A 27,663-nucleotide genomic window follows, 5' to 3' on the forward strand; every position below is an offset into this window, starting at 1 on the left:
TTTATTGTATGGTGATACCAAAATGTATCCAAATAATACTTGTGTCTTATGTAAAATATAAAACCCCAAGTAAGAAACTACAAAACTATTCAAAACTAAGTACTAGATTCATGATGGTCTAAAAAAAATTGAAACTACAAAATTAACTACGTGGATAATTTAATTTTGTAGATATCATGTTGTAAATAACAAAATTCTTTTTGCCATTTCACTTGAAAAATTAAGATCAAAATGAATAAATTCATAAGATGTAAATACCTCTTCAAAATATCTTCTTCGAATTCCTGATTATAAGTAAAGTTAAATATCATCGTTAACGTATTGTGTAATTGTGTACTACGTATAATTCGAACACTCAATGTGTAATGTTTCCATTTTCTACGTTCGAACACTCATATGTGTAATGTTTTCATTTTTTATCATAGATTTATCACGAAATTTGAAAGTGAATAATTGTTCTTATATTGATTTCTTTCTTTCCTTTATTCTATCTTGTTGAATACTCTTAATTTTCCTTATTTCCAATTAATTGTTCAGTTATGTGTACGGGAAGATATTAGCTGATTTGTGTATTTTTTTAAAAAAATTGGCTAAATTTCCTTATATAATCGGTGTATGAGAGGTGGAGATTAGGGTTTTGGAGATCTCTCATTTATCATCATTCCGCTTTAATAATATAGATTAGGTGAATAAAATACATCCGTAATATAATATTTAAGTAGAAAATGAGTATGATCTAATCTAATACTACATTCGTTCCACAATATATGCAATATTTATTTTTACACATTAATATCTCTAAATTTGTATAAGTAAAAATTGTAAAATTTGATATTTGAAATCCTCGCATTTATACGAATTTAACAAGATCTCATTTGCCTATGCTTTTTCTTACATAATGGTGAAAGAATGATTATCAAAATTAATTGATGATAGTGTCTAAATGAGAATGTTGAAACGGAGATAATAATCTTAAAACAATGCGATAGAAGTCAAGGAGCATGTAGTTACTAGTATAATATAGTAGGAAAAAAGAACGGTTTGGTGGTGGAAGCCACAATTCCATGTGTGTTAATGGTTTGAGTTTCTCTGTCTGTCTGTCTCGCGTAGGAAATTGAAAATATAAAATGTTGACAACATTCAAATCATTTGCTTTGCTTAGGAAGCTCGTCATTCTATGAATACTCAGATAATATGTTCCAAATGTTGTTATTATCTTCTGCCACTTGCTGTTTTTTTATTCTCAAATATTATCCATTATTATTTCCTGCCACATGCTGTATTATATTTCTAAATATTTCTATTTTATTTTTTATAATAAGATACTAATGAAAATTCAAATTTATGTATTTGCATTATTGGAAATCAGGGGAAAACATAACAATAATAGGAGTATGTATTATCTTGCAAATTTTAATTTGCATATTTCTATTTAGTATGGAGTAAAAACAATTTCACTTTGTTGACATGATCAATACTAAGTAACGTGTAAATTTCTACTCAAATATAACCGGCTGTAATTTATGTATGATACAACTAATATCATTTATTTTCCCATACACTTTGCAAAAACAATTGTGTATACGATGAAGATCCTCTGTATTTCATATATCATGCCTTGTAACTTAACACCACAAATTAACAAACTTTTATGTGAAATAAACTACATTTGTTATTGCAAGGTAATCTACAAAGATGCAATTTTCAACTACATAAAAATAGAGAAAAATAAAATAATGTTGCATTTCAAAAATGACTAGTGTTATGCCGGAAATTTTCTATGTTCAACCGATTGTACGGTATTTGTATCTTGTGCGAGGTAAAACCAAGGCTTTATATTTGCTCATTTGGAAGCTCTCCAATCAAATAAGCAATTAGCAATTGGAAAAAAATAGCGTTGGGTTGTATCTTATATGGTACAACCTGTTGTAGGGTGAAGAAGAGCCTTGTGTTATGCTTCCTAATAATGGTTTCTTGATATGAAAAAGCTTTTAACTTAAGAACTAGTGTTAGTCCAAGTTTAGACCTGTTCTGGACCACTAGGCAGTGCTTCATAACCATCATGGTGCTTAGTAGTAGGATACCTAAGGCTGTCAACTGGGATAAATTTCAACAAAACTGCTACTACTAAGCTTATTGCTCCAATTCCTACACTCAGCAACCACAACTTCCAGTTTAACGGCACCGTGTCGGCAAACGTGCCTAGGAATTCTACGATTATTACCTGAAACATCACTGTTGAGGATATGATGGCCATGAAAACCCAGTTCTTAAATATTCCCCTCAACACATTTATCTTTTCCATGTCCCTGCTGTTGATTTCGTTGAATACCTGAAAACAATGTCACATTCAAAATGAGGTTTCACAACATTCACAAATCACAGCAACATTCACAAATCACAGCAGCATTTATAACACAAACTGGCTTTTAGTTTGTGTTATAAGTTTTACCTGACAGAACACAAAGGTGTTGAATATGAAGGTGTTAAGAGTTTTAGTGGCATTTGGTCCAATGAGATTTAGGAGCTGTTTTCCATTGAACTGGAGAACTCCAAGGGCAGCCAACTGGTAAATGCTGTGACCAATAATGTTTCTCCACATGATGTTGGTTATGAAATAGGCGTCTCTCCCAACAGGTGGCCGCTTCATTAGTTCATCATTTGGTGGCTCAGTGGCTAATGCCAAAGCTCCTAGGGTGTCCATAATCATGTTTACCCAGAGCAACTGAACTGCTGTAAGAGGAGCAGACCCTGCAACATGTGCAAATACCATATAAACAAACCCATAAATGTGTAGCAACTCCCTCCCTTTGTCCGAAAAACCAAAAAAGTAATTCCAGACGCCTATGAAAAACCAAAAAAATAAAGGATGTTATATGAACGTACCTGTGATGCAAGCAGAAGCAAAATTGGTAACCAGAGCAACTATGTTAACAGTTAACTGAAACTGTACAAACTTCTGTATATTTACATAAACAGAACGACCCCAGCGAGTAACCTTTACTATGGTTGCGAAATTGTCATCCATGATGACAATGTCAGCATTTTCTTTGGCAACCTGTAAGAAATGTAATGAAAAACATATTATGATAAATCAATGTAATTACATTTCATATACAAATATGAAGAGAAAATTAAGTGAAACCTCAGTTCCTGCAATTCCCATGGCAAGTCCAATGTCTGCTTCATGCAACGCTGGAGCATCATTAGTCCCATCCCCGGTTACTGCCACGACTTCTCTGTTATGCCTCAATTGGGTCACTAGTGTATGCTTGTCCAATGGCATTGAACGAGCCATCACCTGCAAGTCCATAATGTACATTCTATAATTTACTGTTTCATTGTCTTGTTTTGATAATTGATGTGCAATATATATACCTGTAAATTTGGGATAATATCTTGCATCTCCTTGGGGCTCATATTGCGAAAATCTGGGCCTTCAATAGCTATTCCATCACTAGTTAAGATTCCACATTCTCTTGCGATGGCTTTAGCAGTGTTAATATTATCCCCAGTAACCATCCTAACAGTAATCCCAGCAGCTAAACAAGTTTCAACAGCTTCCTTAACTCCTGGACGAACTGGATCCTTTATCCCAACAACTCCAATCAATGTAAGATTATCTTCAGGAATGCTGCTATCTTCACTACATTTGTCTCCCATATCTTTGTAAGCAATGCATAGGGTTCTTAATGCTTCCGATGCAAATTTGTTTATAACCTCAGTTATATTTTGTCTCGATTCTTCAGATAATGCTACTGGTATCCCATTAGGATCTAAAACCTTGTCACACATTTCCAATATTATTTCTGATGCACCTTTGCTGAAGGCTCGCACACCACCTGAAGGAAGAGCAGCAAGAATCGACATCTTCTTCCTCACTGAATTAAATGGCTCAATTTTAAGTATCTTCGATTCCTCTTGGAAAGTATCAAAATCGCCTCCTAGAAGCAACCCAAACTCTAAGATTGCTCTTTCAGTTGGAGTGCCTAATATCTTTGGTGTTCCCCCATCTTCTCCTTTAACTACTTCAGAGCCAGTGTTGAGAAATATAGCTTGTAGAAGTGTATCCAAAACGCTATTACATATAGATGATTTCACAGCATCTAAATGACTACTTGTGTTGGAGATATGCTTAACTTGATCTTGCACCCATAACTTAGTAACCACCATATGGTTAGTCGTTAAAGTCCCTGTTTTGTCGGTACAAATACAGCTTGCAGATCCCATTGTTTCACAGGCTGAGAGATGTCTAACAAGCGCCTTATCATTCATCAGTTTCTTCATAGCAAATGCAAGACTCAGAGTCACAGCTAATGGTAGTCCCTCAGGAACTGCAACAACAACTATGGTAACAGCAGTAGCAAAGTAGTTTAACAGCTTCATAGCATCAATTGAAGACCAATTACTCATCTCATGTTGAATCATCTTCTCCACCATAAACCGACCTACCAAAACCAAAAATGTAACAACTGCAAACCCTAAACCGATTTTACCGATGATAGTTGCTACACCATTCAGCTTAACTTGCAGTGGTGTCTCTTCTGTATCTCCCTCAAGTGTTGCCATCAAAGATCCCCACTCAGTCCTCATACCAACAGAAGTAACTAGCATTTTAGCTGATCCATCTTGTACTTTAGTTCCTGAGAGAAGAAAAGGTTTCTCTTTGCGAACATGAACTGGTTCACTCTCACCTGACAAACTCGATTCATCAATAGATAAGTTATAACCAGAGACAAAAAGTCCGTCTGCAGGAACTTGATCCCCTACCGACAACACAACAATATCTCCAACTACTAAATCATAGATTGAAATCTGTTGCCTTTGTCCATTTCTTGTAACATGTACCTGAATGTTTTTCTTTTCTTTGTCCAAGTCTTTGAATTGTAAGGATTGCTTATAGTCACTTACAGCAGTTACCATAACTACTAAAACAATACTAAGTATTATTCCTAACCCATCATACATGCCTTTTGGCCACCCTTCTGTTGCTAAACCTACTGCTACAGAAACAACAGCACATACCAATAGGATGATTAAGGTCAAATCTTGTAACGCGTCCCAAACAAAGTTCCAGAAAGATCTTGCAGGTTTCTCTACAAAGCGATTAGCACCAAATATGTTTTCTCTTTGTTTCGTATCATTTGAGTCAATTCCATTTTTAAAGGATGCAGAAATCTTTTGCGCGATTCCTTCTACTCCACCATGAGCGTTCAAGTCTCTTAAATTGTGACCGCGAACAATGGATGCTAGCTCGTCTGCATGAATGTTATATCCAGCTTGTTTGGCTTCTTCTGACACTATGTATTCCTCTTTCCTGCCCGCTGTGCGTAACAATAAAGGAGATAATTACTTAGAAAGAAAAGAAATAGTAACATAAGATTGCAACTTTTACAATTATGAATTAGCTATTGAATTTGTACCATCAATGAAGTGTATAGCAGCTTTTTGTACATACAAAGCAACTCGTATCTTTTCCTGTAAGATCAAAACAGAAATTACTAACATGTTTTACCATTATCATCTACTAACCTCCGTTTCAAAAAGATATTTACAGTTACTATTTGCACGGAATCCAATGCAATATTTAACTACTAATATATCCAATTTCGTATGTGAAAAAATTAAAAAATTTGATATTCTGAAAATATATCCCGAGACCAATCTAACAAGATCTTAGATGTAACATTTTGATGTATATAATGGTGAGAATTTACGGTCAAAGTTTTTATACTTTGGACACATTTTCCAAAGCGTAAAGAACTTTATGAAACGGAGGTAGTACATTATAAAGTATAAATACAAAAAATTACTTCAGAAATACTTTTTACCGTAAGTGAAAGTCAAACTGTAAATTGTTTTCAGTTTATAAGACCGAATATATGTATTTAAAGAAAGATGTCTTCCACGTCTCAATTGACAATCTCACACAGTTACTTTTCCACTTGCTTAACATTTTCATTATCATATTATCATTTATTCTTCGGCCAACAAATCACATGCAAGACTTTTTCCACGTTAAATTTTTTACAATGTGCTATTATTAGACCGCCATATTAGTTTTGTAACTGATTTGTGGCGTTAGGATCCAAATTTTAATGTCCATACGTCTAATTCAGTTCATAAAATCATAATTAATCCAAACCAGAATATGGAAAGGATGACATTTTACACGACGGGATGCACACCTTTTGCTCTCATGGTTCGCGACATACAATGGCGGATCTTTCCTATACCTTCCCTAAAATTAATTTGTCTATAATTGTATAAATTTCATGCTATATTACCTCAACCTAGCTTTAGTTATACGGTTAAAAACTTAAAAATAGTGTTGAAAATTAATATCATGAAATCAATATTGATACCAAGTTTACAAAATAAGAAATATTTTTTTTTCTCTTATAGAAAAATAGTTCCAAATATTCTATCTTTGACCCGAGAATCAAAGTGAAAAGAATAAAAAAGAATCGAGGAATAAGAGACACAATAGTAAGTATAATAGTGTTTATATGGAAGAAAGATTTGATCTTAAAAAGCTAATTAATTAGCACAAAGATAGAGATCTAAATTAGAGAATGAGAAAGGAATAGAGTAGAATTAGGGATAAAAAACCTGAAGTTTGATGCGTTTACGGGCGGCTTCTTGACGCTTAGCAAGATCGGCAACCATACGAAAACGTCGACGAGGATTCTTAACGAGCCAAACAGCTGATCTCCATCTTCTTAATGCTTCTTCTGAAGGTCTCTTTGGTTCAACATCAAAGTTCTCCCTCAAATATTTCTCCATCCTCTTAAAACTCATTGATAACACAAAAATGGTTAAGATATTAATTCAATTAAATAATATATCTTTCGGTTATGAAGAAAGGATGAGTTTGCGTTGGAATTATGACATGCTTAAAGGAAGCTCTATAACAGAAAGGCATTTAAAGATCCTATTCTATGGGGAGGATTTATGATTGTTTACGTGTACTGGGAAACTTGACAAAAAAAACATAAGTAAATCTACTCTCCACGAATGGATTAATTTACGTATCTAGTCTCCCTATCTTATAGGACATTAATGTTCACACGCTGGTATTTTATAGACTTAATTTGCTCTAATTACCTTTTATTCATTTAAACATAAATATGAAATTCCCGTGCTTCTTGAAAGCTTGACCCAAAACGATTCAATTTTGGTAAACCAATTAATCTATTTCTATAATAAAATTAATTGACAATAGACTGGAAGTTGAAAACATTCAATGACTATTACCATGATAGAAGATTCAACTCCATTGCATTTTCATGTGCTAGAAGATTGTTTGATGTTGGATTAGTTCAACTTTGAACTTTCTCAGGTCACCCATTAACCATAAAAAAAAACCATGGAGATTACGGACACGACCACAGAGACGTGAAATTTAAAATACTGAAACTGATTGGTTAAGGTGTTTCAAATCGATTCATTCAACATGATATGCAATCAAATGTAGCTTCATCTCTTGGGAATGAAGGGGTATTTACAACGGAACAGAACATAAGCAACAAATGTGCATGATATCAACCTAGACAGACGCGATTCAACATTAACACGAAAAAATTCCAGCATACTAACTCTGGAAAAATCTCTTGTATCATTCACCAAACCTACAAAATACATGGCTATAGTACAAACTGTGTCATCATCGGCAGGAAAGGTAGAAGAGTTGGCATACGACCATTGCAGACCTTAATTAGTGCAGGTAAAACACAATCACGGATAGTCCCAGAGGTAACAACAATCTTTCAAAAGGCGGTAAAAGTATATATCACCACATCAGAAGCTCAGAAACCTCGATAGCACGACAAGGAAAATTCTCCATACAGCTTACAACTTTCCTTGAGAATTTCTTCGAACAAAAAGCTTGTTGATATCTTCGGTAACAACATTGCTCCTATAAAAATCAGCCAAAGACTAAGCAAGGACTTTGTGCAAAGTTCTGATGAAATTTTTCAGTAAAAATCAAGAAACATCATTCCATCTAAACTTTCTGGTATTAAACAATCAAGAAACAGTAGGAAAAACAATGATATTAAAGCTAAAGACAATATTATACTCCATAAAATAACAATAGAAATTGCATTTGCATTTGCACTATTAAAGATCTGCATAAGGCAAACGCATATTACAGAAGTTAAAAAGTATTTGACCTAACACATTCCAACGCTTTATAACATCATTTTCTAGTATTAAAAATTGTCCATCCCTCTCTTAAAGTTTCTCCCTTATACATCATTCTGTCTCTGCACCATGATCTAAAACACAATTCTACTGATACTCACACAATCACTAAAATTTTACTCATTCCTGCTACGTAAGGTAGTTGAATATGCGTGTTAAAGTACATCAAACAGAGAGCCTACTTGCAGATCTTAACTCATTACTATTCATCTAACTATAAAAAACCAACAGTCAGAAATTTAACTAACAGTCTGCACAATGCACATTCTAAGAACCAGTTCATCATTTTGTTCATCACATGATCCACTTGTTACCAACTTCCCACAGGCAACTATTTGCTAAAGTATATACAGCAATGACCACATATTTTACTCACACCCCTAAACAAATTATTAAATCATCCCGTGAATAATTTGTTCATAAATCATAATGATAGTTTATAACTATATATCCAGGAATCGGGTTTAATTATTCAGATTCATTCCATTTCTTTTAATCTAGAAGATGACCCAAGTATGAGACAACTTGCCTCAGGCATCCAGCAGCTGCCACCATGAGCTATCATTGACAATCCTGCTAATGTAATAGAGTAATACAACTAGAGCATCAGTCTCTTGCAACTCAAAGGTTCTGTTTTAGGAAAATATTGCACTTAATTCTTAAATGGTCTACGATTAGGCTCTGTTTTGTTCGACTTACTTTGACTTATTTTAGACAAAATAAGTTCAGAAAAAATAAATAGTTTATTTCAGACATTTTCAAACACAAATAAGTTTAATTCAAACAAAATAAGTTTTCTTTTATATAAGATAAGTTCAGACAATAAGTTGGAGACAAAATAAGTCGAATAGAACGGACCTTTAGACCACTATCAAATCTCAGCGATGTTTTCGGTTTTTCCATTTAGAAGTAGAACATGCTTAGTGCAATCAAATTATTCACAAGGGGGCTCTTAGTAGACTTTCATTCATTCCATACCAGATTACCACCAGTCCACCACAGTTTAACTTACTTCCATTCATGCAAAGCATGAGAGATATTACCTACTCATTGACATTATGATCATGATTCATGAATACACATTACACAACTCCACTATCTCTATCTCTTGCTAGGTGGCAAACCTTCAGGAACTGGGAGTTTGAGGATAAAAGAGCGGGAAATGGTGGTTGGAAATTCAATCAAATATTGTTTGGTTTGTGATGGAGATATTTTTGGGAATACATAATAAGTTGCGCAAATACTCTTACTAAAGAACCTCTCTCTTTCATCATTAAGGTTAATTGTCATTTCATACCTAAATTAGTACTCTGTATTAATACATGCCTCCATGAACCCAGGGAAATTAAATGGTAAGAATAAGGCACTTATGTTCCCAATCCAGTTCCCTTCCTGAACCCATTAAACAAACAAGGCATTTGTGCTTTAGGAATACCAACTCGTATCCTCATGTGCTTATTACGGTATTACGGAGTACCTTATCAAACAAACATTCCATGAGTACCTGCCACATCACTAATAAACAAAAGTATCTGTCTCGAAAGATAAACTTCTCTTTCCAGATTCGTACCCATGTACAAGAATATAGGAAAATAACATGCCATGATGCCAAATAATATGCTTATGATAGACTTCCCAAACCATCCAAGGATTCTAAAAGACACCTGGAATACGCATCCACTTCCAGGTGCTTAAACTTATCACAAAAGTATGGATCACTACAGCCAATACATCATGAAGATATAGGCCAAATTGGAAATAGAGAACAAAGGACTTGTTTCTTGGAAAACAGAACAAGGGATATTGATGATTTTATCAATAACTACTCAACAATTTTTTTACTTTTTTATTTTGTTCAGAACAGTAAAAAAGATTATGATAGTGCTAACATTCTGCCGCAGCAATCAGTTAGTTCTCATGCAAGGTGAGAAGCACAAGGATGCAGGCATGCAGTCATCTGTTTCCTTTATTCGCGGCATTTTAGACTAGGTTTTTATTAAGACACTAACTTTAATAATATTTTAGCTAGTTAGTCGAGATTTCTACAATTTGAATGTTATAAGTTATAACTCATATTTAATGTACAGGAGATCAAAAATTCAGAGAGATGTCTTTTTAATATGGGGAATTGGAGTGTGATGGGGAGGTCTATATTTAGGAATCTAACACTTGCATCTCTTTTGTGTTTTATATTACACCTGTGAAGGTTTTTGCCAAAAGAGTAGAGAAACCAATAAAGTCTACTGATGGAATATAAGGATTTTAATATTTGAATAGATTTAACTAGGCTGGATCAAAGCATGGGTGATAGACTGATAGAGCAGTTGATGAGAGCAGGGCAAAATCAACGACTAGATGGAAGGGTATGCAGCATATCACATGAGATATTGCTACATACAAACTAGGGGTGTTCATAATTACCTGCCGACCTGCTTCTAAAAACGGGTCGGTTTGGGTACGGTCGAAGCGGGTACCCGAAATACCCGCTAATGTTTTTCCCCTTGGTAATGTACCGGATATGTTGGTCAAATTCTATGGGTTTTATACTTGTCATTTCCACTTCTCTCTGTTGAATTAATAAACACGAGAGAAGAGAGGGGAAAAGAATAGCAAAAATCAGAAATAAAATGCTCTATTCAACTCACATATGAAAAGAAAACAAATCTATTTAAATACCCTAAGCAACAACTAAACCTCCTAATATGTTTCAACTAATTCCTAGCATCGTGGGATAACTCCCCACTAACAGAACTTATTTGACTAATTAACAACCCACTGCTTTGAAGGAATCTCAACACACTCCCTTTCTTCAAAGTAGGTAATTAACATCATTTTCATTGCTTGACCTCGTACTTCCATTTGCTGTGGACTTGAAACATCTACTGCCAAATAAAAACTTGATTGACTTGGACACCCTACAATTTCCATGAACACTTTCTTTAACTTCAGAAGAGTCTGCTATCTTCTACGGACACACAATCACAAATAATACCTAACTTGGACCGCAAACACCAAAACACGCTGACTTGTTTAGAAGAGCCTGCTCTCTTCCTCCATATTTGAAGCAAAAACATATTTTGTTTGCTCCTACTTGTCATCCTCTGAGATTTCCTTTGCCATGACGAAAATCTCCTCCAATTTTGTGATGCACATTATCACCACTTACTCAATTTTGTTGATGCACGTTATCACCAACACCATATTTTTGGAGCACCTCTCTCCGTACTATCTTGTGAAGCACTTCTCTTCACTATGATGCACATAATCACCATCATCAACAAATTTTTTGTAAGGAAACAACGGCCGCGATGCATCCTCCCGGTAGAACATAGAAACCTATGCCGCAAAAGATCTCTTCCTCTCCTTCTACCATTTTCAATTCCTCCATTAACAAATTGAATGTCCCAGAAACAGAAGAAATGTTTTTTTTTTTGGTTTAACCTCTCTCTTTTTGTTGGTTTCCTTCCCTAGGATCTAACCTGGATTTTGCTCTGATACCATGTTGTAAAAATGAACGTGAAAGAGAGAGAAAGAAATAACTTAATAACATTGCATTAATTCACCAAAGTACACGTGCTTGACAAAAAAAAAAAAGCTAAAATGAAGGGAAGCATAATCCCATAATGACCCACTAACTAATAAAATCAATAAACTTATCCCATGATCTTTGACCCATTGGTCCATGACTTAGTAAACCACTAAGTAACTGAATCCTAGAAAAACTCTAACAAACAAAATATTGTCTAATTAATTTGAATCATTAAGCTAACATCCTCCCTTGATTCAAATCACGTACAATTGCTATTGTCTTCAATAATCCATATTGCGGTGGACTCCGACTTGAACTCGATACTTTTTTTTTTAATCTCAACACGAACTCTCGACAAACAAGAACACACGACTAGAAGATGTTGCTTTCTTCTCCTTAGACATTTTGGTTTGCTCTTTCTCATCACGTTGCTTATCCCAACTCCTATCTTCTTGTGACCATACCTTTTGCAATAGTAGCATTGAATGCTACTCATGGATTGACGTTGCCCTTCGAATCGACCACAACCACCTCCATCACGAGCACAACCACGACCACAACCTTCATCATAATACCAATCACCCGACATTTGCCCCTTAACTTGAAAGGCTTTCTCCTCAACATTTTCATCCGTACACTTATCCATTCTCTCCTCATAAGCCATAAATGAACTAATCAACTCATTAAATGTGTAAGTTGATATATCCTTAGACTCTAAAATTGCAGTCACAATATGTTTATAATCACTATTCAAACTCCTCAACACCTTGCCCACAATTGTCTCATTTGAGATATTATCACCGTATATTTTCATTTGACTAATAATTGAAGACACTTTAGACAAATAGTCTTGAATTGATTTTTTTTGTCATTGTTAAACTCTCAAATTGTGTACGAAAAGTTTGTAATTTTACAGCAATTACCTTCATATCACCAAAATACTCTTGCTTGATAATCTTCCAGTCTTGTTTCGATGTTGACGCAGCAGAAATTCGTGGGAAAATTTCATCATCCAATACCGATTGGATAATGAACAGAGCCTTTGCATCTCTCTTCCTATTTTTCCGTAGCCTTTGACCGGATCGGGTTCAGCTTGTGCTAGGAACGACTTGAACATAGTTTTCATCTTGAGACTCCATAAATGGTAAATCTCCCCCTTAAACAATGGGATTAGGGGCTGAGAACTAGAACCACTACCATTAATTGCCATACTCCCAACAAGTAACTCTCACGATAAAAAAAAATACAAGAAATCTACGTTGCTTTCCTTAGACATTTTTTTTTGTAACGTGTTCTCACAGTATGAACACGTTACAAAAAAAAATGTCTCACCCTCTTTTTTTTTAATAAACACAAGAGAAGAGAGGGGAAAAGAATAGCAAAAATCAGAAATTAATTGCTCTATTCAACTCACATATGAAACGAAAACAAATCTATTTAAATAACCTAAGCAACAACTAAACCTCCTAATATGTTGCAACTAATTCCTAGCATCGTGGGATAACTCCCTACTAACAAAACTTATTTGACTAATTAACAACCCACTACTTTGAAGGAATCTCAACACTCTCAGTCACACACTCATCATGTAGCTTTCATCTCTTTCCTCTCTATTGGTTTCTGAACTTCTTTTCTCACTCACAGCTTATCAAAGTTTATCTCACTCACAACTTATCAAAGTTTATCTCACTCACTGCTTATCAAAGTTTATCTCACTCACTGCTTATCAAAGTTTATCTCGCTTACTACTTATCACTGGAAAAATACGAAAACATCATTGATAAATAATGGTGATTCTTAGTTTCTCAAAGAGAAGTGACTTCAGAATGCTTGGAATCAACCGAATCTTCCAGTACATCAAATCAAAGCAATTAATTACAATTGAGAAATACTGGTAATGAATATCTATTTCAAGCTACGAAGGTGGAATGAGATAAATTCGAGAATTGCGCATAGTATTGGTCTACTGCACTCAAACAAATTTCAAGATCTATAATTTGATATTTTTCAATCTTTTTTACTTTGTATTATTCTTCTTTGCACTCAAACAACTGAGTTGTACTCCTTTGTTTATTTTTCACTTATTTATAGTTCCAGCAGAGTATTAATTCGGTATTTGCGCTTCCTTTTTTTTAATCTCTTATAAACAACACAATTGTACGAATTTGTTGGAGAATTTGGATGGTTCTAGATTTTTATTTGTCTATATATGGTTGAAACTTTGGTCCATAATTTTTTACGGGTACCCTGTGACACGACCCGGATTTTCGGGTACCCGGAAAAGAGGATACCCGCTAATGAACACCCCAAATAGTCAAATACTGACCGTTCTAGTTATGGGTTTTGGTCAACCCTTTCTAAGCATAAATGCTATCATTTTCTATTTCAGTAGACAAGAAATAAAACTGCAACTCAAGTCAAGCTAAATAAATCATAAACAAAGTGTTCTTATATTAATTTGGCAACCTTGCCAACATAGAAAAAAGAAAAAGTAAGGACAAGCAAAAAGAAACCACAAGAAACCAATAAAATCAACACACTAGAAAACTCACCTTCCACGAAGCTGTGGAGGCATCAACAAACCACTGCTAGTATCTGGAATATCCTTCTTGTGTGGCAAATTCCCTCTTGGAATTTTACCACGAACATTTGAAGAACTTGACCCATTTGCTTCTCTCTTGCGTGATGCGTTCTCGGCCATAGCAGCTGCAACTCGAGAAGAGTGATCGCTACCAATTTGCTGAGATGAGAGAGGAGAACTTAAGAGCAATGAAGCATCAGGGAGCTTCCCAATAGGTGAAGGTGAGATATCTTCGGATAGTAGTTCAGATGATGGTTTCATTGAACTGCAAAAGTTAGCTTTGGGATGGTCAAGAAACTCTCCCATAAATTTAGTTGATGGAGAAATAAAATTGATAGTTCTAAAGAAGTCAACAACAAAGACTCAAAAAGGACAATATCATCACATCAGGTCACTTAATTGAGGAATACAATCAAAAACAAAAAGGTACTAGGTCCTAAACCAGTTACCTATGTTATACTTAGTAAGACCCTGAAAACTGTAACCAATTATTACACCAAAAGACAAAGGGGAAAGAAAAAACATTCCTGTTTCCAGATCCTAAAGTAGTCCGGCTACTAAAAAAAAATTCTTCAACAAAGAGATTTTGAAACTGAGCCAATTATAGCCCCAAGCCTTCACGAGTTTTTACTTAGCATAGAAAAGTCAAACAGTAGTAGACTTTTCCATGACTGTTCCACTGCACACTTGCTACGAGAAGCAAGGAAAGTCTATGCAATTAAAAACTTGTTTTTAATACTATCTTAACTTTTCAAAAAAAAAAAAACTTTTCAAACTTATGGCGTGTTTACATCTACTAATTCATTTCAAAGAAAGAATATTCTAGATTAAGTTGGTTCAACGATGAATTCAAGAGATTAAGTACTCTAGCAAGGCATTCAAAGACCAAACGAATGGATTACGCAAAACCATAGAACTCTTCCCTCAAGGAAGTTGGAACATGACAAATGTAATACTTGGAATCCAGTAAATACAGCAAGAAAGTACAAACTCATCTTCCAAAGTTCCAATTGAAATCCATATTGATGCCCTATAACCTGCTGCTACAACTTATTACTACTCCACTTTAAATGAATCAATGTATGTTGAACTCTCTAACTATACAACCGTCCAAGACACTTAAGAACTCAGCCGAAAACGGAGAAACACCAACAGAGAAAACGCTCTTGGAGATCCCAATTTGTCATCATTTCTGAAAGCCCCATCAATAAGTTATACCATTTCCAGATTTCCTACTCAGTTAAGCCTTTACAATTCTATTGGAAACAGTCAAACAACTGGAAGAATATTTGTCCAACCTAACAAAATCCAAAGAAATCAGCAATTACAATAAAACCTCTTGACTAAAACTAGAAGTTAATGCAATATAGTGCTACAAATTGGGTAAATTTTCCAACAATAAGCATTAATTCATAACAATATAGTATCAACAAACAATTGAGCAGCAACAGCACGCAAAATTACAGAAAATCAGGTGAAGAAAAAAAACCCTAGTGGCAAAGAAATACAGGCAAATAAAGGGGAGAGAGAGGAGAATTACTGAGGCTGAAGGACGGTGGGTGGAGGAAGAGAGGCGGAGAAAGTGGTGGTTGACGGTGTAGGACGGCGGTGCTGGTCATTTATAACGGAGGCGTCTTCTTCTTCGTCGGAAGATGCGTAATCTACTAGCGACATCTTAATCTCTCACCTTCTTACACTTTTGACGTCTCCACCACTGCACTCGTTAGTCGCTATGTGTTGGTGGTGGTGAGGAGGTCCAAAGTTCAAGGGGAAAATGACAAAACGTCACAAAAGCGATAATAAATCAGATTTCAGTCATTCCACGGTTGGTGTGTGGGCGGTGTGCGCAAGAAAATACTCCGTATAGACGACCGTGGCAAGCGAGGTACAAATTGCCACATATGGGCTCGTCATGCGCGGGGACAAGGAGGAACGTAGTATGCACGCACGAAGCTGGCGTGTGGCATATAGTTACTCTCATGCATGCACGGATATTATAAATTACTAGTATGTAATTCGGGCGTTGCCCCGGATTTTGACTTTTATTCGGGTTTTGACTTTTATTCGGATTTTTTTATAAAATATGTGTCGGGTTTTTTTATAAAATATGTGCACGTAGAGATGGTGTCATCATCAAATTACGGTGGTGACATAAGATTAGTGGCCGATCAACAACCTCCCCGATTAAACCCCACATCCAAAAATCTAAACAAAGTCGGATCCTTTTCTTCAAAGTAATAATTGTACATTTATGAATTAAGTAATCATTCATTTTTTTGCATTCACTTTTATTCAAAGTATTTTTTTATTGTAAAACGAATATATAGGATTATATGGAAAAATATTACATAAGTTGTAGTTGGTTAAGATGATAAGAAATGTAACTTTTAACAAAGAGGTTTGGTGTTCGATCCTTGTTAGATGTTTTTTGTTGTAATAACGTGTCATGATGCTAATAAGTGGTGACGTGGCGTAATAAAGAGAGATCTACGTGACACGTATACATTCTTCAAAACGCCTTTTAATATATTAGTATAGATAGATTATTTGGCTATTTATAAATTATCAGATATTCAACTGAAATATTTCCCCAAATGCCGTTTCCAGGAAATTTGAAAGCCCTGTTTTAAATAAAGATATTAGAGCAACTCCAATGGTTGCATTTGCAATTTCCAAAACTTTCAAGCAAGTAGTTAAACCATTGGAGTAATTTTGTTAAATTAGCTACACAAAGCAAATTAGCTCTACCAAGCTAATTAGCTTGGAAAAAAACAACAACTTTTTTTCCTAATTATTAGAAATGTAAACGTAACAATAGAATTTAAAAAAAATGAAAAAAGAAGTTAAACAAAACAAAGCTACTTGCTAACCATTGGAGCATGTTATAGCTAGAAAATATTGTTGCTTGAAAAATTGATGTGGCATACCAAGCTACAATGATATTAGCTAACCATTAAAGATGCTCTTAGGCCCCTATAAATTTTTAGGGATAATTATTTAATGTAAAATATATAATTAATACTCTCTTCGTCCCTTAGTACTAGCCCCGCTTTGACCGACACAGAGTTTAAGGCAATTTAATTGACTTATTAATTTATCACAAATTCTTATTTACAAAGAGTGTACAATAAATATTGTATACCGAATTAAAAGTTGACTCAAAATACATAAAAGTTACCTTTATATATGTAAAAGTTATCTATTTTTTATTGATAATTTTTTTTCATTTTAATAAAAAAATTTCTTCAAAATAATTAATAATGTACTCCCTCTGTATTTATTTAAGTGATACACTTGTCTTTTCCGGCCGTATTTATTTAAGAGATACACTTGTCATTTTTAATAACTTATCAACCCCACCATCTAATTAAATAATCTATCTACACCCCATCCACACCCCCATCCCCTAAAATGACATGGTCCCTACTTGTTTTACTTATTAAAATATCTACCCAACCCCATTCAATTCTTTTTCTTAATACCCGTGTCCGACCAAGTGTGTATCTCTTAAATAAATACGGAGGGAGTATAAAAATTAATCATTTAACCTTTTAAAATGTTAATCTATCAATTTTTTTCATAATATAAAAGTTAACCAAAACATAGTAAAAGTTACAAAAAACTAGGTAAAAGTTACTTTGGTGTACGATAAATTTATTGTACTCCTTGTGCGCGCAAGACCTTTTGTTAATTTATTAGGTGTACTCCCTCTGTTCCTTTTTGTTCTTCCCGGTTGGGAAATGGTGGGAATTAAGAAAATGGAATCTTGTAATGATTGGATGTAAGAGTAATGATTGAATGTAAGAGAAAGTAATAAAGTAGTAAAGGAAAGTAATAAAGAAATGAAGGAGAGAGGAGATATTTTTAATAAAGTAATAAAAAATCATAAAAGTGGGGTTGGGTGGGTGAATATGGAAATGTGAATGAATTAAATAAGTGATGGTGGGGAATTTATGGTAAAAAATCATGTCCAAAAATAGAAACGGGAAGAACATATAGAAACGCCCGAAATAGAAACGGGAAGAACATTTAGGAAATGAGGGAGTAGTTAATAGTGAGGTATTTTTTTAAAATATAATTAGTGGAAAATGTGTCCCATAAAAAGGTGGGGGTGTGGTGGTTTTGAATTTTTAATGTTCTTTTAGTAAGTAGGAATATAATGGGTCCATGTTTAAGTGAGAGAAATGATATAATATTAGTAAAATTATGTCATTTATAGAAAACGGGACGAGTATCATGAGACGATTTTACAAGGAAAGCGGAGAAAGTATTAAGGGACGGATGGAGTATTGTTTTGTTTATACAAAATATATAGTCAAAATAATAATATGGCTTAACGTTTTTTTTAGGTTATGAACAATTCAATTGACATGCGGAAAAACCATAATTTTCATAATCCAAATTAATTGCATATAATTAATTAGCATAATTGAGATTACATACTTTGTGATTCCTGCTTTCCCTAGCTGCTCTCGAACCGTACAAGAACAAGTTAGAACGTCAAACGTCGTCCCTCCGTAGAAAGTGAAGGAAATAATGCCCTTGGTCCAAGTATGCATTTAATGGTAAGTCTAATAAATGCGGTTCAGTATTAATTATACAAGTTAATAATTCAGTGAGATCAAGTGAACTGTATGCCTAACTAGAGGCCGCTTCAGTTCAAGTGGAATTAATAATATTAATCCACGGCTTACTCTTGACTGAACCCGTAGGGTCACACAAATAGTACGTAAACGGATCAAGTATTTAATGGAATTAAATACTCCATCTATGGATATTCGGAATCACGCATCTCGGTTCCAGTGGGAGCTGGGATCGTCAAAGGAAAATTATGAATACTCCGGAAACGATGATATTGCCGGAAAGGGAAATATGGATCGTATCGGAAATATAAATATTATCCAAGTCGTAGATGTTGCCGGAAACGGAAACATGGTACGTATCGGTGATGAGTTAAAAAGTAATACCGCAAGTGCACGGTGTCTGTTGTTAGCAGATACTTAGCAAATACGGGTCGATCCCACAGGGAGACAAGTTCTATTAGTTTTTGCCCAATTATACGAACTATTTCAATAACGAAAGTTGATTTTGAGTATTAACTAGTAAAGCTAAAGCGATAATAAAAATGCGTAATTTATCAATGAATTAAAGGTCTAGGGCATATGTTCGGTTCACCATGCTTATACCAATCTAATAACACAATTTAATTCGACAACGAATAAACTAGGCCGAGTAATTAAAGTACATGCTAATCCTACGGTTGGGTCTTAACACTTTCAATTCAACATATGCAGTACGATCGCTAACATAATCAGAATTGCCAATTGTACAAAGCCTCTAAAAACACGATCTTTCGATTCTAATTCCTATTAGCTAGATAATTAATCCATGAAATTGGCCGATAACATGAATCAACGATTAAGAACAAATCAATTGGAATTACTCAATCATAATCTATAAATTAACAAACTTTAATGCATAACGATTATGGTATAAACATGGCTTCCCTTACTTAGCCCTAGAAAAAGACTACTCGCTCATAATTAATTTAACAATCATGAAACAAATAATAAGAATGGAATTCATAATCAACGAACGAATTAATCTAAGGAACGAAAATAATAAATTTGAATTAAAGCAAGAGAAATTATGAAATTACCTTCGATTGATGAATGAATGAAATCAGAAAAATAGCGTTCGACAATGGAGAGAGAAAAGTAATAAGCGTTCTTAGAATTCTAAGGAAGAAAAATAACATCCAAGAGACCCCTAGGAATATAATTCCCTTCAATATTTATAGGCTTCCTATTTCTGAAATAATAATAAATAAATAAATGAGAAAATAAAAATAGAAGTCGTCAATGATTGGTCGATGGCGTGATGACGTGGCGATGAAAACCCGACGGCGAGAGAGACGTACGCAATATGGTACTTCGTCGGCTTGGGCGCACAGTGGGCGTAGCCTTGTGTAGGGGAATACAATTAAACATAATAACATGTGCGGAACAATCCCCAAAGCCAGAAAACATGTATAAAGCACAGATTAAGCAAACTTACATTCGAAGCGTGTTTTCCACAATAATCTGTCAACGAACACGAACAAAAAACTCCACTTGTCGTTCCTCTACTTGGTTCGCCGACACGACCAGATCCGTCTTGATAATCGTAGCTTAGACAATTGATCAAGATACTTTGCTTTTGGGAAGAACTCACTTTGGAGGCACAGAGAGAATTAGGGTTCTCTGTGTCTCTAGGGTTTGAGTGTATGAATTGTGTGTGTGTGTTGGAAACTAGGTTGTAAGGTTATATCATTAACCTTACTAACCGACCAAGCAAGAAGCAAGGCCGGCTAGTAAGCTGTGCGAGCCAAGCAACAGACACACGCCCGCGTGCCCAGCGACAAACTGCAGGCCGAAGCCCACAGCGCGCGCGCCGAGTAGCTGGGCCGTGGGCCTTGCTCGCTCGTCGCTGCTGTTGCGCTATTGCTTGCTGCTGCGTGCTCGCGCCCAATGGGCTTGCCTCGCTTGCCTTGGCTCGCGAGCTTGCTGGCTCGTTGGTGTGAGGGGGTCGAAAAAGCGCGAGGCTAATGCGTGACCTTGTCCCTCGTGGGTGTGACGATTCTTTTTATTCAATCAAGTGTAATTGGATTTCCTGTGAGTATACACCCAATTGACTAGTAATATAGGAGTCGCCATTCAGTTTTTAACGACAATGAGAAAAACTGACAAAACCCGGTTATCGTGACATAAAGGGAGTGCAATTATGTTTGACCACGACGGCCGTAGGTTCCCTTGTGATCCCTGGTGTGGGGATCTCTCAATATACACCCGCAAGGTAGAGTTTGAGGGTTCGGGGGACTGTAACTACCGAGAGGAGTACTTCGCTCGTCGATAACTCCAGAGGCAGGATATCCTTACTAGCTCAGCATAAATAATTGAAGGGACATGCGTTAACTATTAAACTAATCTGAGTTGATTTTAGCAATATGCAACATATAATACTAATTTGATCGTGATTATCTGATTTAAGTAGCATTAAGGGACCTAGCATGATAATCCGATTTCCCAAAAATATTATATTTGTTAGGCGTGATAGAACAATCAGATTAGGTTAGTTTAACAGTTCATAAAAAGGGCGAGGAAAGTAGTTAAATCATCGAAAAGGGACACATTACGACGCACCCTTGAGAGGTGCGTCACGGTTCTCAGAAAACTAATCACTTTGACTTTGCTATTTCTCCTTTTTATTTAACGAATCTCAATTATGGGACAGGATACGTTCTGTTCGATTTATGGATCGATTGCGACAGAACGCGTGAACAGTTTCGCAGCGAGAGGCTTAGGCTAAGGGTTGGAGTCAATACTCTGAATATAATTGTGTGTTGTTGTGTGTTGTTTCACGTCGAAACTAGGGGCCTATTTATAGGGAAGAGTTCGTGGAAAGATAGAATTGCAGAGTTCTAATCCGCAAAGAGTTAGGAAAAAACACGTACCCAGGTATTTTCAGCGCCCAGAGCCAGGCGTTGAAAATAGGGTCTGGGCAGTTTTGTTTAGTCAGATTCGGATTCCTAAAATCCGTAGAGTTTGAGATTAATTCGAGTCTTTTAGCGCGTATCAATTTTGTGACGGAATGCGTCTGGGCCTGTTACGAACTCTAGGCTCGTTAGGATTTTAATTAATACGTAACTCTTATTTCTGAATCATATTAGGAATAGGATTCTTGCAGTTTTCTATCTCATTTAGGATTTATGTTGGAATGCAACACCTAATTCTGACAGGTTTCTATCTTTTATGATTTGCCACTTTTAGACGCTACCTTTTACGGCAGTTACTATTTTTAGCAGGTTTCCATAAATAGCAGGTTTCGGGTAAAATGTAATGGGGAATCGAGATTCGTTTATTTTATAGGAGATGCGTTGTCAAGTGGAGTTTTTATGCTTTCATCATTGAACCTTTCCCTTGTGGGAACGGGGACAAAAGTAGGTGTCTACAGTTAGCCCCCACTTTGACTGAGTCTTGGAGTAAGACGATGGTCAAAGTATTAGACGGAGTGCGTCACACAAGCCATGGTGTATGTGACCTGCTTTGCGAGGGTCTCACGAGCCCCGGAGTGATAACATTTGACTTAAGGGTCATCACTTGAAGTGTCGACATATCCCTCACGTGTCATTGGGATTTGTCAACTGATAGTATAGAAACTTCCTCACTTTGTCATTGGAAGGATCTAAAGGTGCGTAGAAACTCCCTCACTTTGTCATTGGGAGTAACTACAGATGTTTTCGAAATTAAAGCTGTAAAGTGTAATTGGGCCTGGCCAAGCCCAATCACGAGGTAAAACGTTTTTAAAGATTCTCATTTTCAGGGCTAGCTAAACGAGAAAACCCCTTTGTTTTTATAGGACGTAAAACGAAGGAAAATCCAGCACATCGTTCTTTTTTGGAAAAACGGAAAACCAATCCTTTAATTTTTGGAAAAAGGGAAAACCGATCCTTTAATTTTTGGAAAAAGGGAGAACCAATCCTTTAATTTTTGGAAAAAGGGAAAACCAATCCTTTAATTTTTGGAAAAAGGGAAAACCGAAAAAGGTTATCGCTGCAGCGACTAAGGACTTGCGCGGTTAGTGACGCAGACCCCGCCCGCTGAAGGTGGGCGAGCCTGTCCGTTGAGGGTGGACTCCCCGTCCGATAGAAGTGGACGAATCTGTTTTGATGTTTTTGAAAATAAGGACCTACGCTGTTTGTGACGTAGACCCCGCCGGCTGAAGATGGCGAACCTGTCCGCTGAGGGTGGACGCCCCGTCCGATAGAAGTGGACGAATCTGTTTTGAAATTTTTTTTTTTTTTTTTTTGAAAATAAGGACCTACGTGGTTTGCGCCGTAGACCCCGCCGGCTGAAGATGGCGAGCCTATTTTAAATTTGAAGACTTTATTTTTTTCGAAAACTGAGGACCTGCGCGGCTAGTGACGCAGACCCCGCCCGCTAAGGGTGGGCGAGCCCATTCCGAATTTCTTATTTTGCCTGTGTAGAAGGGCTTTTGTGATTACAACCTGTTGGTGGGTCGTAATATTTCCTGATTAGATGTGTCCTATAAGTGGGTCCACACTGTGTATATTTTTGTTTAACAATTTTTTTTTTTTTGAGATATCCAAACATGATATGGTGTGTGGCGCAGTCTGGGAATGTGATTTTGATAGCGCGCTCCTTGTTGGAGTCCATTTTTTGCGAGCCCCCAAGCGTTGGGGCTCGTCGGTTGTTTTTTGTATCTTGTAATCATGTTTGGGGTCACGCTCGTATGTGCGAGCGACCTCCTATAGTAGTGTGCTATTTTAGCGAAGCTGTGGAGTGCGACTTTAGTTTTCAGGCGACATCCGGTTTTGGCTTGGCCCGGATTATCCCTTCGACAGACAGACATTTCCTATTTGGAAAACCAATGACTTGACGACACATATTTTTGGTGTTTCGAAGAATGACCATGATATTTAACTTGCTTTTTTGAAAAGTGTACATGAGCGTTTTCTAAGACAAGTCTAAGTTTCGACCAAGTTTTAATGTTATTTTTTTGCTTATTTGGGAGCTAAAGGTGCTTTGGACTTGATCTCACTTGCAATAGGGCCTCGTGTTTTAGCAACACGGTCTTAAGTCTTTTCCTATTCCGTGTTTTGTGAAATCTGGGCCTTGGGCTGCATTTTCAGCGCCCAAGCTCAGGCGTTAAACATTTCGGCGCCCAGGGGTGGGCGTTGAAAGTTCTTTCCTGGTAATATTTGATTTTCGGATTTCTAAACACGTTTCCGAATGGGATCAGGATGTTATTGGGTGCGTTCAGCTATATATAGGGGCTAGATACGTCCTTATTTTCCATCACTCTCAAATTCTTTCTCTCTTTTTGCTGTGCTCTAATTATTTACTGCTTTTGCCATGTCGATCCCTACTTTCTCACTCCAACGGACTGTTAGGCGTTGGCTACGAGCCTTTACTCCCACAGAAAAAGCTTTGTTAAAAGAATACCACTTAGAGGCACTTTTAGGCTTACAACAAATTAATATTGATTATAACTTTCTGCATGCTGCCCTAAGCTTTTGGGACTCTGATCATCATGTTTTTTCCTTTCGGGGCAATGAAATATTTCCTTTGCCCGATGAATTTGCTGCGATCCTTGGTTATCCTACTAATGCTACTCCTGTTACCCCTGGCACTGTTGAAGAGGGTAAAGCAACCATAAGGGCTTTCCTAGGGCTAGATGATAACATGTTTGCTGAAATTGTCGTAGATGATAAGGCTAACTTGGCGAAACTTGTAAAACATCACTTTAGGCCTAGTAAGAATATGACCGAACAAAAGTTGAACATTCGAGCCCTTGTATTTTGCTTGTTGAATCATTACTTGCCGTCGAATAATAATGGTGAGTTCGGTGACATAAGGTTGATCCCCTTGATTATCCAGATGGAAAGTTGCTATTCTATTATGCCGTTGGTTGTTGCTGAGACTTTGCTGAGTGCGGATGAATTGAAGAAGGGCGCCAAATCTGAATATTTTAAGGGGAGCCCCCTATTGCTGCAGGTAATCGATCTTTTCCTTGCGCACATGTATTTTTTTTGTACATATTTCTTTCTGCCTTGGGCTGAGTTTCAGCGCCCAGGGCTGGGCGCTGGAATTTTTGGCGCCTGGTCCTGGGCGTTGAAACTGCGCTCCAGGAACCGTTTTTTCTTTCTTTTCATTCTTTTGATTCGATCGTACCTGTTTTTGCAGATTTGGCTTGCGGAACGGCTTAGACTTTTCGAAGCTCCTGCCGATCCTAAACATTATCGCCCTATAGCTTTGGGTAACCGAAAATACTTGCACCAAGGCCAGGACGAGGCCGAATGGACCTCCTTTTTACTTATGGCATTTGTTCTATTAAGTGGGTGGTACCATGGTGGGGTTTGACTACTATGACAGGGGGGTCTGATGTATCGGTTTATGTTTCTTTGTTGGGGCTATCTCGTCCCATTTATATTTTCCCTTACCGAGTCATGCGTCAATATGGTTTAAGGCAGACTATCCCCTTTTCTGATACGGTACCACCTAAGGTAGCGGCCTTTTCACAAACACGGGTCTTAGCGTGGGCTAGGTATTATGATGGTCTCCCGCGTTGGGCCGTAGCTACAAATGGGTTTGTGGGTCTTTCTGAAAACTATAAGTTGTGGATGAGCTCCGATGACAAAGATGTGAGGACCGAGGCTCGTAATGGGGAGCCGGCTGAGCTTTTGATACCTCGTATTCGTGTTAAGTATGAGGGTCCTGATTCTGCCAGACCTCGTACCTATAGTTTTAAGACTGTGAAAGCTCGTCCTGATCGAAAGCGAAAGGAAGTTCTTCCCCGTTCCAGTGTCAGGCCTAAAAGATGCCTAACATGAAGGGGCCTGCTGTTGTTAAAAGAAATGCAAGCTCTCGCGGAGATCTTCGCCGGAACAATGTATGGGTTAAGAAGGCTCAGCCGCCTGTAGAAACAGTGGCTAGTCCAGTTGATGATAGTAATCCTTCTCCCACCATTGCCCGTGCCTTCGAGGCTGAGCGGGCTATAATCGAGAATGTTTCTGAAGCCTTGACATCTTTGGAAGTTAGTGTCCAGGAGCCGATTCTTATGGAGATTGATATTGGGGCTGCGCAGAAGACTGTGGGGGTGGATCCTGCGAACATTGCTCTCTACAAGACTTTATTTGATGATCCGGAAGAACTAGAGTAGTGTAGTTCTTGCTAGGGTGTAGGTGCCCTTTTATTTATTTCAGTTGTGTTTGTTTTTATTCCTAGCACTTTGTTTTCCTTCTTATTATATTTTAATAAAGGCGTATTTTTGGTTTCCATTCGATTTTGTTTCTCCTCTTTTATATATCTAACACTTTTTTACACAAAGAATATAATTTTTTTTATTATTATTTGGACCGAATCCTTGGTAAGGATTGCCTACGTATCTTGTCAAAATCAGGTCGCGCGTAGTTCTAGCTTTAGAATAAGTTCTAGTATGCCGGATTTCGGTAGATATGTCCTGAAGTGGAAACATATTACTTAATCGGTCAAATGAGTGAAGTATTTATCATTATTTTCATCTTCCGTTTTTTGTTTTTCTCTTTTTTTTTGCCATAGGTTGCGTAAAATTCGACTAATTTGTTGGTAAACCTATTTGGATACGTACTGTACCCCCCAAGTGTTCGTTGTTTTTCCGTTGTGTGCGGATAAAATGACGAGCACTTCCGAAAAAGAAAACCTTTGGCAGGCAGAGAGTTTCAACGCCCAGGCTGGGGCGTCAGAAATTTCGGCGCCCAGCCCTGGGCGCTGAAAATGACTTGGGCGGTCAATTTTGACGTTTTGCTTCACATGTTCTTGCGTTTATTTCTATTTCTCTTTTTTGTGCCTTGGTATTTTGCTTCGTATTTAAAGTTAATTTTGAGGCTATTTTGGAGGCCTTTTTGACTGTTAGCGTGAAACGCATTTTTGTCCAGATTATTTTTTTCTATTGGTGACTCAAAACAGTTTTGAAAATGGAGTCAGGGTGCGGAGTTTACGAAGATCTTTGTGTAGGCTTTGGAGGTAGGTTGGTAGTGAAGGGTATGATGGAATCTATGTTTTATGAATCTATTTTTTTTTGGTAACATTTGTATTTGTTTTATGAATCTATTTTTTTGGTAACATTTTTTGGCTCGTATGATGACATTGGTTGGCTTTTTAGGTTTTGGGGATGTGGTTTATTTTGTGGGTTTCGGGAACTGGTTCCCATGGCACTATTTCAAAACCGAGTGGGCTTTGTTTGTTGGGCCTAGAGTGGGCCGCCTCTTTATTTTTGTATTTTGCAAGTACATTTGGTGTTTATTTAGTGTTAGAACAAAATTTTTAGGAGAAATATTACGCCTTTATTGATTTGGAAAGTAAGGAAAACACACTAAAATAAAACTGACCCATATTCTAAGGGGCCTTAGGACCATCTAAAGTCTCTATTTTTTTTTCTATCAATCTAAAGAATTACAAGGCGTTTTTTTTTTTTTACTAATGGTGCTCTATATGGCTCAAGCCTGGGGTTTAGTCTCATAAAACTTCGGTCCTTCACCGGTACTCATCTTGAATTCCATTCCTTTTGCGTTGACCCACTGATATGTCTTCACCCATCCGTTCTCGACCTCTTCTAGTGTTGATGCATGAGAGATTAACCGGGTTGGATCGAAACCTTCATCTTGTAAAGCTAGGGTAGTCATCACAGTCTCGTTCTCCATAGGCCTCGATTCGTTAAACAATGTCCATAGAGCCTGGTTGTCCAATATTTCAGCTGTTTTAGCTTTGGCGAGGTGGGGTGCCTCATCCAAGGTGTGGCAGTCATGGAA

At 36.7% G+C, this 27,663-nt stretch overlaps 2 protein-coding genes across 5 annotated transcripts; both read right to left on the reverse strand.

Moving 5' to 3' along the window:
* Positions 1-1,575: 1,575 nt before the first annotated feature.
* Positions 1,576-7,288, reverse strand: LOC110799028 (putative calcium-transporting ATPase 11, plasma membrane-type). The gene is made up of 7 exons (XM_022004229.2): positions 6,613-7,288; positions 5,424-5,478; positions 3,379-5,324; positions 3,146-3,301; positions 2,887-3,058; positions 2,453-2,751; positions 1,576-2,332 (listed from the first exon to the last, which is right to left on the reverse strand). Exons 1-7 carry the CDS (start codon positions 6,799-6,801, stop codon positions 2,021-2,023), a joined length of 3,129 nt encoding a protein of 1,042 aa, XP_021859921.1. The 5' UTR covers positions 6,802-7,288; the 3' UTR covers positions 1,576-2,020.
* A 139-nt stretch (positions 7,289-7,427) lies between these two features.
* Positions 7,428-16,223, reverse strand: LOC110799037 (uncharacterized). Of its 4 annotated transcripts, none has more exons than XM_022004238.2 (3): positions 15,856-16,207; positions 14,287-14,580; positions 7,428-7,918 (listed from the first exon to the last, which is right to left on the reverse strand). In XM_022004238.2, exons 1-3 carry the CDS (start codon positions 15,987-15,989, stop codon positions 7,852-7,854), a joined length of 495 nt encoding a protein of 164 aa, XP_021859930.1. In that variant the 5' UTR covers positions 15,990-16,207; the 3' UTR covers positions 7,428-7,851. The 4 variants fall into 4 exon arrangements, with proteins under 4 accessions (XP_021859930.1, XP_056682908.1, XP_021859929.1 ...); XM_056826930.1 differs by having other exon boundaries at positions 7,870-8,778; positions 15,856-16,213; XM_022004237.2 differs by lacking the exon at positions 7,428-7,918 and adding an exon at positions 11,742-12,918 and having other exon boundaries at positions 15,856-16,223.
* Positions 16,224-27,663: the final 11,440 nt, after the last annotated feature.

The sequence above is a fragment of the Spinacia oleracea genome, chromosome 1, assembly GCF_020520425.1.
Source record: "Spinacia oleracea cultivar Varoflay chromosome 1, BTI_SOV_V1, whole genome shotgun sequence".
Lineage (NCBI taxonomy): Eukaryota > Viridiplantae > Streptophyta > Magnoliopsida > Caryophyllales > Amaranthaceae > Spinacia > Spinacia oleracea.

Coding starts and splice junctions, on each gene's coding strand:
- LOC110799028 (XM_022004229.2), bottom strand. CDS start 6,801: ATGAGTTTTAAGAGGATGGAGAAATATTTGAGGGAGAACTTTGATGTT. Junction 5,325..5,423: donor TGCTATACACTTCATTGATG/GTACAAATTCAA, acceptor TGTTACGCACAG/CGGGCAGGAAAGAGGAATAC. Junction 3,302..3,378: donor ATATTATCCCAAATTTACAG/GTATATATATTG, acceptor ATGGACTTGCAG/GTGATGGCTCGTTCAATGCC.
- LOC110799037 (XM_022004237.2), bottom strand. CDS start 15,989: ATGTCGCTAGTAGATTACGCATCTTCCGACGAAGAAGAAGACGCCTCC. Junction 14,581..15,855: donor CCCACCGTCCTTCAGCCTCA/GTAATTCTCCTC, acceptor TAACTTTTGCAG/TTCAATGAAACCATCATCTG. Junction 12,919..14,286: donor CCTCCACAGCTTCGTGGAAG/GTGAGTTTTCTA, acceptor TAGTGGTTCTAG/TTCTCAGCCCCTAATCCCAT.